Here is a 13,494-nt window from a genome sequence, read left to right on the forward strand (position 1 = left end):
TTTTTTTAAGTTTTGGGCTTTATTTTTTTCTTTCTTTTTTTTTACTATGCTTATACATTGTTTGGGCCACCCTCGCACTCCTCCTGCTTCCCGTCCCCGGTTCTAGGCTGAACCTGTTCTGCAGTCTTGTTCTCTGATTTTGTTGAAGAGATAACATAGGAAATAATAAAGACATAGCATTTTTGCTAGTTTGAGATGAAGACAGCTATACAGAGAGATTCCTAGCTTTGCTTCCATGCACTTGTGTATTGCTTAAGTTTCCTTCCCTTTCTGTATTCTTCCCATGTGTGTTCTCCCCTTAGTGTGTGACTCATGTCCAATAATATTACTGCATTTGTTTTGGGTCTGTAATCCTCATATGAGAGAGAACATATGATTTTTGGCCTTCTGAGCCTGTCTGCTTTCACTTAAGATGATGCTCTCCAGTTCCATCCATTTACTTGCAAATGACAAAATTTCATTCTTCTTTATGGCTGAGTAAAATTCCATTGTTTATAAATACCACATTTTCTTGATCCATTTGTTGGCAGTGGGCATTTTGGCTGTTTCCATAGCTTGACCAAGGCACTGACTTCTTACTTGATGCACAAATTAACTAAAAACAGGACAAACTTGGCATCACTTCCTCCATTTTGTATCTGTCTTTGCTCTAAGCCATTCTTTTTGTGGTCACATTCAATTACCTGGATTCCAGACAGGAGAGAACTGGTACCATCTTTATGACAAAGAACTGGAGCACTGGAGTTGCAACCCACTCAGTGAGGACAATTTTCCCAAGGCAGAGTAATCCTCTCATACAGGGTCCAGATTACTCTCTCTGGACTAGTCCACCAGATCACCTGCCTGACCAAGACTGCTCTGCCAGTCAGAAGACCAACCAGACCACACCTGTGACTGGGACTGTTTAATTATGCATATCTTTTTCCCCTGCCCCCAGTTCTTTTGTCTATTTAAGAGTACAGCTTATGTCTGTACCCTGAAGATGGCTGTAAATGAATTGAGTGCTTACTTTGCCTCTTCCCATGGCATGTGCTAAGCCATGTAATAAACTTCCTTTCTCTTCCTTCACAAAAAGATCCTCGAGTCCCAAGTAGTGTGACTCTGATACTTATGTATATATCACAAAAACTTGCTGAATAAACCTGACTACATCAATAAGGTTTTAATAATTTTGTTCTACGTTGAAAACACTCAAATAATAATTGAAAAATAGCCTCAGATTTTATATGTGTTTTGTGCCATGGCTAAAAGAGTTGCACTTTTATTGTTGCTACTGGTAATTGCTTGAAGTGTGATTTAACTTTTTTTCTTTTGCATTTTGTTTTTTATGCCATATTTTAAAATAGCATTCCAATAGGAGCCAGGTGTTGTGGCTGTACACCTATAACCCCAACACTTGGGAAACTGAGGCAGGAGGATTGTAAATTCAAGGTCAGCCTGGCCTACAAATAAACAAAAAAGCATTCCAATAAATTGAATGGAACATTCAAGGAGAATCTCAGGTATGTACTAGAATTTTGAAAGGTAATGGAATGAAGTGATTTTGTCAGAGGATTTGGACTACACTTATAGCTCTTAAATCCCAGAATGTGTTTCATGGCTAGTGTTTAGTTGTGTGTTAGCATTAGGAGATTCTATGTAATAATTCACTTTACAAAGAAAAAAAATCACTGTTCAGATCTCATTTTCTGCCTAAGAATATGAATTACTGAATTCCTCTTAAACCAATTTCCCTTTGTGTAAATCAGTAAAGCTAATAGTTAGCAGTGGAATAATATTGACATTGAATTGTAGAAAATTATTAGATTATGAAAGAAAGTTGCATATATGTTGAAGGCTGGGAACTGTGAATTTCCAAGTCAAATATGTTTGATATGGAAAATATTTGTTCTCTGGTTTTGTCCACTTTCAGATTTTTGAAGAAGGAATATATAATAGATATTTAACAAATAGCAAAAATATGTTGAATTTATTATGCTTGCTGCTGTTTCACACAGTAGAATATTTACTACCACCACACAATAAAAACATTTGACTTTGAATTTATAACACAAATTTAAGTATTCTTTTTGATTCAAATAACTTATTAGCTTATTAAATCTAAGGTTAACTGAAATAAAGTTCTGAATGGTATTGGAGTTACAAAAAGACAAGTTGAATACTATGATGACAATGCACAAATATACAAAGAACCCAATCACACAAGAGGTAGTCATGAGCAGAAAGCAGATCTTCTTTGTCATCAACACTGGATAATGCAGTGGGCTGTGGATGGCAGAGTAACGGTCATAGGACATGGCAGACAAGATGGAACAGTGTTGCCTTCTAACCCAAAGAAGAAAAACATCTGTGTGGCACACTCAGGAAGAGAAATGGTCTTACTCTCAGCAGCAGATCCACTAACATGCGGGGGAGGATTACCATAGTGGTGCAGGTTTCTGAAGAGGACAGGCCAAAGTGGAAATAGTACATGGGGGTGTGAAGGTTGTGACTCAGCTTGATGGCCACCATTATAGACACATTTGTGACCAGGATGGTCACGTGGGAGAAGAAAATCACACAAAGTAGATTTGGCAACTCTGGAAAACTGGAAAACTCCCACAGAAGAAATGTGCTCACTGTGGTGTGATTCCTCATCCTCCTGGAGGATGTGTATGTGCTTGATGTCAAGACTTTGGAATGACTGTAAAGAGTTTCTTCTGCACTGATGTCACCTGGGCACCCAAGCAAGTATAAGACAACTCAAGGAAAGAGCCTGAAAAAAGAAAGTAAATGCACCTTGCTGAAGTCAAGATCAGGAGTCTAAGTGTTGAGGAGAATGATTCTAGTATGCGAGGCTATATAAACACCATAGACTGGGCCCAAATATATTCTTGGATTCTACTCACAGTGTTCTTTATCTCTCTCTTCTGCAATCAGGATCTGTATGGAAGAGGAAAAATATGCTTGAAATTGTTCTTACTCATTGCATTTTTTTTTTGGTATTGAACTCAGGGCCTCTTACTAAGTAAGTGATCTGCCACCTAAGCCACTCTGCCAGCCCTTTTTTGTGTGTTTGGTATTTTTGAGTTAGGGGTCCTGCGAACTATTTGCCTGGGCTGGTCTTGAATGACGATCCTACTGATCTCTGCTTCCCAAGTAGCTAGAATTACAATTGTGAGCCACGGCTGCCCAGCCCCATTGAATTCCATGACTCCATAATTTTCAAATGCTTTTTAAAATCTAATTGTACCTTGACATTCAGCATTGAATGATTAAAATAATTTAATCATCTTAGTTATTTAAAACAAACATAATGTTTAAATATTTTGGGAAAATCAATGAAAAATTCCCAGAGAAATGTGACATTTTCTCAGTGCAATCCTATTTACAAGTGCTCTAGCATACACTCGAAGTCTCACCTGCCCATTGTCACTTCCTCCTATTAACCTCCCGTACATGAGAAATATACCACTGTTTCCCAAATACACTGTGTCCTTTCCTGCCTCTTCTACTTTTCACATGCTATCTCTTACTTGCAATGTCCTTTCTGTCTTTTTCTGCCTGTGAAATATTTGTTTTGGAAAGACTGTTCAAATATCACTTGCACTGGGAAACTTCCCCCAAACTTCCCTGGATGTATTAGTCATCTCTTCTGGATTCCCAACCCATTTTATTGTGATAAGATTAAAAGATGTGCAGACAAGATATTTGTTTTAAATGTGTTCTTTCTCACAGCCTAAGCCTAATGAATGTAGTTTTTTTTAAAACTAAGATTAGTGTTCAAGGGAAAAAATGGAGCTCCATATTCTTCAGAAATCCTCCCATAAATATTATTTACATGAATTTACTATTTCATACCCCACACACTCTTTGATAGAGTTAGCATTTATTTTATTTTGGCATATACTGAAGATAAGTGATGGTTCTCCAAATAGATTTTAAAAATCATGTCAATTAACAATGTGAATACATGTATAAATGTTTTCCTCATTCCTACTTAATTGAATTTATGAATAGAGAACAAACAAGTAAGGCAACAAAAACTTCTCAAAACTCCATGAAATAAAGATGATGGATAGGAATACTTCTGGGCATATTTAGCTTCTTTTTCCCAAAAACCTCTAGCTGAAACTAAAGGAAAGGATACTTTGAATGTGTGGCAATGTAGGAGTTTGCCCCTAAGGGTGCCTGCCTTACCCAGCTGCTAACGGTCACAATGACTCTTTACTGTTGAATGCCAGTGCTGTTCTAATCTCAAAATGCAGCTCCACAATGTTTTGCTTCTGTCTCTTGGTGGAGCAGGAGAGTAAGGAGTGCCTCTATTCCACCTTCTTGAATCTTATGTTCCCTGCCATGATATTCAGCCTTGCCTTAGGCCCACAGGATTGAGTCAGCCAAGCATGGACTGAAATTTGTGAAAGAGTGAACTAAAATAAATATTTTCTCTTTTAAGTTGTTGATTTCAGGGATTTATTACAGTGCTGAAAAGTCTGGCTATACACACGTCATCCATCAATCCTCTTTGATTTCATGCTATAAATAACAGAGACAGAAAGCACAGTCAGTAAGAATGACATCTATTAGATGCTTCCACCAGGAACCAGAACCTCCATAATAACAGACATAGTACAGGAGTCTAGAGAGCTGTACATAAAAATGACAGAAGTTTTGAATCTTCATAGGTATTTTTATGCCTCTCTTGATTCTCTCTCAAAAGGAGCAGAGACACATCCTCAAGTTTCCTTGAGAACTGACTACCAGATTCACAGCCATACTTTATTGACAACTACTTTTGACTAAAAGGAAGTTAAGTGACTAGAAAAATCTGGGAGTGTATGTTGTTATACTTAGTGTGACCCGTGACCACCTGCAAAATGAGACAGTGATTTAAAAATAATAACAAAAATACCCTGTTGCTGCAAGGTTCACACCACTATGAGGTACCATTCATGTTCCAGTGTTCCTTGTGGGCTGACACTGAAGTTGCACTTCAGATGACCCCACATCTTCACCTGGTGTCCTTCTATGCCTTGTTCTCTCACATCCTCCTGTCCACTAAATCAATTGTGTGAGTATTATAAAGGCTCTGCTTTTGGAGAACTTGTCAGAACATACAATGCCAAAGAATACAGAGGTAATTATACTTGACTCAAAATTTTAAAACAAACAAGAATAAACATCACGTTTTGATAGGTGGCTCAGATTCCTTCTCTCTGAGGAATTAAAACCCTTACACATCATTGCCAGTTGTGTAGTAACACAGACCTGAAATGCTGTCTGTGGGCCACATTGCACTTGTTTCTTGTGGTGCTAGGATTTCTGTTTCTTGCTAATTGGCTCTCATTAATAGACATTGGTAACTTTTTTCTTGTGGCCTTATATAGAGGAAAGTTTGTGAGGTTTGAGTTTATGTCATTGCTTTTCTATGGAGATCTGTGATACAGTGTGACAAAGATAGAGTGGTCTGCTTGTTGCTTCAGATCTGTGTCTTTCTATTCCAAATTACCTGTCCATCTGTTTGCTATTACCTTCATCTTCTACTTTTCCAAGTGCAATGTCAGTCATCTACAGGAAAAGTAATAACAATAGCATTATCATTTCCTGCTAGGAAATGTATCTAAGAATACTTTTAACCTTTCCTTCAATTATGAAGAAATATGTTCAGGTTACATTTAAAAATAATGCTTTTACATATTTCTTCATAATTGAATACCTTAAAGCAACTGAGGCCAATAGGAAAAGGGGACCAGGAACTGGAGAAAAGGTTAGATTAAAAAGAATTAACCTAGAAGGTAACACCCACGCACAGGAAATCAATGTGAGTCAATGCCCTGTATAGCTATCCTTATCTCAACCAGCAAAACCCCTTGTTCCTTCCTATTATTGCTTATACTCTCTCTACAACAAAATTAGAGATAAGGGCAAAATAGTTTCTGCTGGGTATTGAGGGGGGGAGCGGGAGGGGGTGGAGTGGGTGGTAAGGGAGGGGGTGGGGGCAGGGGGGAGAAATAAACCAAGCCTTGTATGCACATATGAATAATAAAAGAAAAATGGAAAAAAAAAATAATGCTTTTAACCGTATTTCTACAAAAAAAGACCCAGCGAATTGGTTACTTCATCTATTAACTCATTTACTGAGAAATTACATTAAATGCCTCGTGTTCCAGCAATGGTCCTCTTATTATTCAGTGCTAAGAGTACTTCATACATTATACGCAGGAGTTCATTCTTATGTACATGTAAACCTTTTTTATTTTCAGTTTCTTTTTTAATTGTTTGAAGTGCAAACTTCAAAGTTATAAATTTTGATGAAACTAAAATTATCTTTTTATTTTCTTTATGGTTTGTGCTTCTAGGTCCTATCTAAAATTTTTTTTGTTTGCCTTAAGATTTTTGCATAATTTAGCTCTTGGAATCTTTTAGTTTTATCTTTTGAATTTGTATCTATCACACATTTGGAGTAAATTTTGTATTTGGTAAGATTTAAGGATTGCTCTTCACATTTTCCACACGGATATAAAATCTTTCAAGTAATATATACTGAAAACTCTTTCCCTATTGAATTTTTTTAAACATTTGTCCAAAATCCATGGACCAATATATATGTGTATAAAGATAGATAGATATGTGGATATGTGGATATGTATATATATATATCACTGTCATTTCTGTTCCATTGATCTCCATGTCTATGATTTTGCCAATATTATATGATATTGATTTCTTTAGATTTATGGTAATCCTTGAAGTCATCATTGCAAATCCCCTGACTTTGCTATTTGTTTTCTAACATTGATCTTGCTAATTCTGGTTAGTTTGTATATATACACACAGAATTACCTTGCTAATTAAAGTAAAAAGTCCTTGCAAAATTTTGATTCACAGTACATTGGATCTATACATCCAGTTTTGCAGAATTGGCACTTTAATGATATTGGATTTCCCAGTTCATGAACATGGTATAATCTCTTTCCCTTTAATTTATCTTTAAGTTTTTGCAGGGATTTTGCATAAATATTCATAAATTTATTAATAAATATGTTTGGGGAATTTTTTAAATAGTTTTTCTGTTTTCATAGTTAAAAAACAAAATAGCATAGCATACAAAACAAATTTTTTTTTGTTTTATATAGCATATAAAACAAAATTGCTTGGTATAATTTATACTTTTATTCTGCCATCTTGCTAAAGTACTTTGTTTTGCAGATTTCACAGAATTACTGCATGAATAGCTATCTACAAATGGAGAGCTTTACTTCTTCCTGTTTCATTTTTATTACTTTTACATTACTTTTTATTACCTAAGTCCAATACGTGGAACTCCATTAAAACATTGCATAAAAGTGGTGATATGGGGAGCCTCCTTATCTTATCCCCAAAGATGGAAGTTATGTGATATTTATTTTTACGAATAACATTGGGGGTCCTTATCAAGTTTTTGTCTTTTCTCCTCCCATTTCTTGCCTTCTTTTGGATTGATTGAATGTTTTGAATTCTGTTCTAATTTTTCCATTGGTATTTTAGGCACACATTTTTACATTACTTTTTAAATGATCGCTGTCAGTATTATAATATATGTCCCTAAAATTTCACTTTACCTAGAGTTCGTAATGTAATAATTTATAGGAAATGTAAAAATCTTGAGACCTTATATATTTATTCTCCTCATACTACATTTATGATGTTGTTGTTAGGTTTCTTACATCTGTTTATATGAAGACACCAAAAAGCAATATCGTAGCTTTATTTCGTGAGGTTTATATAATTTAAATGAATTCAAAAGAATAATTTTTTATGTTAAACCAGGTTTTTGCCATTTTAGATTCTCTTTACCCATTCCTGCAAGTAGGAGATTCCCATTCTCCCCTCAAAGCCCATCTTTCTGAATGCATAAACAAGGTTACTGCTGGAGCAACAGCACTCAATTCTACTGGTACATATGAGAAGCTCAGAGATGGCCTTCCAGAATTGTCCATGTGAAAGTTCAGAGAATAATGTGTATGCATTGAATTCCAGTCTCCATTATTTGAGGTTGTCTGCAGAGACCTTAACTGCCTCCACATCTGGGAGGACTGAGCAGCTGGCTGATGCCTTCCCAGAAGGTCCAAAGCTTCAGAGAAGGAGTGGAGTATTGAAACAAAGACTTAATGTGTCCATAAATTTTATACTTCCAGTAGGAATTGGAATCTCTCAACACAAATTGTTTGAACTCTTCAGTCTCAGCTCTCTCTTCTGTAAAATGAGGATAATAGAAGTACCTATCTCATAAAATTGCTGAGGATTACATAATTGTTGGCATAGAGTGAGCTCTGAAGGAATTTTGGTTGTAATTATTACAGGGCTTGTAAAGCCTTCCCTCAAAAGTGGGGCTACAGTGTTTTGGACAGCAAACTCTAAAATAAGAATTAGCAAGAGAACAAGGCTAAGACTGTATCTTTGAGCTGAAGATTCTGGTATTCTTCTACCATCCACCCACACCATAAGACACTACTGAAGAGGAAACACTTCAATATTGTTTTGCTTCTGGAAGTCATCTAAATATCTTCCTAATTCTGATATGATAATACACCTCTCTCCAAACTCCTCATTTTTTAAAATTCAGCTTTACATGAAGCTGTACCTCATGTTCATCTTTCCCATCCAGTATTTAGTGATACATGTCACAGACAACAGTACAAAATACTTAGCAATAAACACCTATTGAATGGTTAAAGCTAAAGTTAGCATTTCATAATTGAAGTTTAATACAACGTCTTCATCATAAATGTCAAAGTAAACATGGAAATAATATTTGTCTTGGAGATACTTTATTGTATTATACTATCTGGTAATATTTAAAAGATTATATATCTAAGCATAAGCACCAAGATAGAAACAAAAATAAATTGACCACCTGAGAATTGTTTTTTTCTGTGCAAGTTGAATTGCTCAATATCTACTAAAGAATCTAATGATGCTCCATGATTATTTTGAATTTACATTTGAATCTCTAGCATCTTCAGAGATTTATCCCCAAAGGAGAACAAAACTTTAAAAAATAGCTATATAATCACTATGATTTACATTGCTACTGAAAGATGCATCAGTTCTCATTTAAAGAGGTAAGACTTCACCTTTTGTAAATGAATTTGACTCATAGATTTTAATTACCAATTTGAGAAAACTTTCCACTCAAAAGTATCTATACTCGTAAGTCATAATGTGAAAGTAGGTACTGAATCAGTTTTGCAGACTTACTCTCTTTCCACCATCAGCTTCATGTGAGTAAACAGTCATAATTCAAGTTACCAAGATTTCTTGTTCACCCACCCATATGATAAAAATTCATACGGCATTTCAGCACAACTTAATTTTGGCACTCCACCAAAATGCAAGCTTTGAATTGCTTTGGGCAATTGTCTATACTTCAAGATTTAAAGTGAAGATTTAAACATGTAAAAATGTAAAAAAAATACCAAAATTACTTTGTTTATGCATCTGAATGCTTTAGATGTCATGCAAGCTTTAGATAAAGCTTGGTATTTATATTCAGAAAATTTGGGGATGAAGATCATCCTAGCCACTAGCTCATTGAAACTTCTTAAGTTTTTAGTCTATACTTTATGCAGATATATATTATGTTGAAAATAACATTATTTCATGCTACAAAATACTAACTGGAAATGATTATTACAGCAGGAAATAATTTGATTTACTTGAGTGAACCTACATTAATTATGTACTCATTATTAATCATGCTTTTTTATGGTGATTACATTGCTATTTCAAACTATTTGATAAAGAAATATTGTCTATTTCAAATATATAAAAAATACCCAACATGTTTACAGTAGGTAACCTCATTTATAAACCTAATTTAGGATTCCTCTCTGGTTATACTATGAGGAACAATTTTATTTCTTCTTTTTGAAAAACGATTCACATTTAACTGATAGATATCTTAAAGTGTAAAACACCTAGGTGACTGTTTTGCACATCACCTGTCAAAATTCTTATAAGAATCTGTTATCCCAAGAAAGAGTAGGAAATACTCTGGAGTTAGTAGGTATAGGTAAGAACTTTCTCAACAAAACCTCAGCAGCACAGCAACTAAGAGATAGCATAGATAAATGGGACCTCATAAAACTAAAAAGCTTCTGTACATAAAAAGAAATGGTCTCTAAACTGAAGAGAACACCCACAGAGTGGGAGAAAATATTTGCCAATTATACATCAGACAAAGGACTGATAACCAGAATATACAGGGAACTTAAAAAACTAAATTCTCCCAAAACTAATGAACCAATAAAGAAATGGGCATGTGAACTAAAGAGAACTTTCTCAAAAGAAGAAATTCAAATGGCCAGAAAACACATGAAAAAATGCTCACCATCTCTAGCAATAAAGGAAATGCAAATTAAAACCACACTAAGATTCCACCTCACCCCTGTTAGAATAGCCATCATCAGCAACACCACCAACAACAGGTGTTGGCGAGGATGCGAGGAAAAAGGAACCCTCTTACACTGTTGGTGGGAATGTAGACTAGTACAACCACTCTGGAAAAAAATTTGGAGGCTACTTAAAAAGCTGGACATCTATCTACCATTTGATCCAGCAATACCACTCTTGGGGATATACCCAAAAGACTGTTACTCCAGAGGTACCTGCACATCCATGTTTATTGCAGCACTATTCACAATAGCCAAGTTATGGAAACAGCCAAGATGCCCCAGCACTGACGAATGGATTAAGAAAATGTGGTATCTGTACACAATGGAATTTTATGCAGCCATGAAGAAGAACGAAATGTTATCATTCGCTGGTAAATGGATGGAATTGGAGAACATCATTCTGAGTGAGGTTAGCCTGGCCCAAAAGACCAAAAATCGTATGTTCTCCCTCATATGTGGACATTAGATCAAGGGCAAACACAACAAGGGGATTGGACTATGAGCACATGATAAAAGCGAGAGCACACAAGGGAGGGGTGAGGATAGGTAAGACACCTAAAAAACTAGCTAGCATTTGTTGCCCTTAATGCAGAGAAACTAAAGCAGATACCTTAAAGCAACTGAGGCCAATAGGAAAAGGGGACCAGGAACTAGAGAAAAGGTTAGATCAAAAAGAATTAACCTAGAAGGTAACACCCACGCACAGAAATCAATGTGAGTCAATGCCCTGTATAGCTATCCTTATCTCAACCAGCAAAACCCCTTGTTCCTTCCTATTATTGCTTATACTCTCTCTGCAACAAAATTAGAGATAAGGGCAAAATAGCTTCTGCTGGGTATTGAGGGGGGGAGCGGGAGGGGGTGGAGTGGGTGGTAAGGGAGGGGGTGGGGGCAGGGGGGAGAAATGACCCAAGCCTTGTATGCACATATGAATAATAAAAGAAAAATGAAAAAAAAAAGAATCTGTTATCCACTCATTGCATTATTATTCAATTTTATTATCGCATAGGCACTAAAGGAGTGGGCAATCATACCTCCTTGGATTCATATTTCTGACTTTACCACTTGCTGGTCACATAATGTCTTTTGAATTGTTCTAATTCATTTATTAGTTTAGAAAATAATATAAATGATTAATATAGTTCTATGCAAAATAATATATGCATATACATTTGTATGTGTATATAAATTTTGGCTTTATGCTTATCAATTAGCATATAAATAAATATTGGCTACTATCCAAATCCCTCTTACAAATTCCTATGTTTGTTTTTTCCCAGTATATTTGGCATTCATTTTTGTTATTCTCATCTGCCTTGAATTATTTTTAATTTAAAGCCACTTAATGTACATTTTTGGAAAAATCCAATATAAAGAAGAAAAGATACTATAGAAAAGAATTTTTCTGGTCAATAATAAAATTACAGATACATCCATTGCATATGTGTACTTGAATACCTTTATTTATGGTGATATTCCGTATATGTTAATAAATGAATCCATCATAATTACAAATTTTTTCATGAAATGCTTTCATCACAGGTTTGTTTTGGCAGCAGCTACATTCTCTGATGGATTCCATGGTGGATGGGAACCACACTGAAGTGACAGAGTTCATTTTATTGGGTTTAACAGATGATCCAGTCCTTCAAGTCATCCTCTTCATGGTCATCCTGTGCATCTACCTGGTCACCATATCTGGCAATCTCAGCACAATCATTCTTATCAGAGTCTCTTCTCAGCTCCACCATCCCATGTATTTTTTTCTTAGCCATTTAGCTTTTGCTGATATAGGTTATTCATCTTCTGTTACACCAAATATGCTTATTAACTTCCTGGTGGAAAGAAATATAATTTCTTACCTTGGCTGTGCCATCCAGCTTGGTTCAGCTGTTTTCTTTGGGACAATTGAGTGCTTCCTTCTGGCTGCCATGGCATATGATCGTTTTGTGGCCATCTGCAACCCACTGCTGTATTCAACCAAAATGTCCACACAAGTCTGTGTCCAGTTACTTGTAGTAGCTTACACAGGTGGTTTTCTTAATGCTTCCTCCTTTACCCTTTCATTCTTTTCTTTACTCTTCTGTGGACCAAACAGAGTCAATCACTTTTTCTGTGATTTCACTCCTTTAGTTGGACTCTCTTGTTCTGATGTGAGTGTTCCTGCTATTATCCCCTCATTTTCTGCTGGCTCCATCATTGTAATTACAGTGATTGTCATTGCCATTTCCTACATCTACATTCTCATCACCATTCTGAAGATGCATTCCACTGAGGGCCGGCACAAGGCTTTCTCCACCTGCACCTCCCACCTCACTGCAGTCACTCTGTTCTATGGGACCATTACATTCATTTATGTGATGCCCAAGTCCAGCTACTCCACTGACCAGAATAAGGTGGTATCTGTGTTCTACATGGTGGCGATTCCCATGTTGAATCCCCTTGTCTATAGTCTCAGGAATAATGAGATTAAGGAGGCTTTGAAGAGACAGCTTGGTAGGAAAATATTTTCTTACTGAGTGTTCGGTTATTTTTTTAGGATTTTTTATAGTAATAATAACCTATAGATATATTAAAAAGAGAAATTGAGTCTCTAAAGTTTAACTATAACTGTTGAAATTGAACAATAAAGTATGTTATTTTGTAGGATTTGTTACAGCAATAACATCTCTTAGGTATAACAGTAAGAGGGAATTGAGTGTCTGCGGATGAAATATTTTTGTTGATATGTTATTGGCTAATGTGGTGTTTTTCAGTAAATATAGGGATTGTATTTTTTACATAAAATGGTAAATAAGGGGCTCATAGTGAATGATGTTTAATAAAACTAAGTTGAATTTATAATTAAGAACATAAATTGATTTACATGAAACAAAATTTGCTGAAAATCCTTTAAAGGTTATAATCATATTTTTCAATAGTTGTTCTCTGCCATATCTCAGGGTGATTACATCTTGGTATAGTTTGAATTGTAAGTGTTCCCAAAGATCCATGTGTTTGTTAAGGCTAAGTCCTAGAATGGTGATATTGGGAGGTGGTAAAAATATTGACAGTTTGATGCTAATGGGGGATCTTTAGT

General features: G+C 35.6%; 1 protein-coding gene across 1 annotated transcript; it reads left to right on the top strand.

Moving 5' to 3' along the window:
• The first annotated feature begins 11,986 nt into the window (after positions 1-11,986).
• LOC109701875 (olfactory receptor 5P76) lies at positions 11,987-12,934 on the top strand. Its single transcript, XM_020187323.1, has one exon. The coding sequence runs from the start codon at positions 11,987-11,989 to the stop codon at positions 12,932-12,934; it is 948 nt and encodes a 315-aa protein (XP_020042912.1).
• Positions 12,935-13,494: the final 560 nt, after the last annotated feature.

Source organism: Castor canadensis, chromosome 1 (assembly GCF_047511655.1).
Source record: "Castor canadensis chromosome 1, mCasCan1.hap1v2, whole genome shotgun sequence".
Taxonomy (NCBI): Eukaryota; Metazoa; Chordata; class Mammalia; order Rodentia; family Castoridae; genus Castor; species Castor canadensis.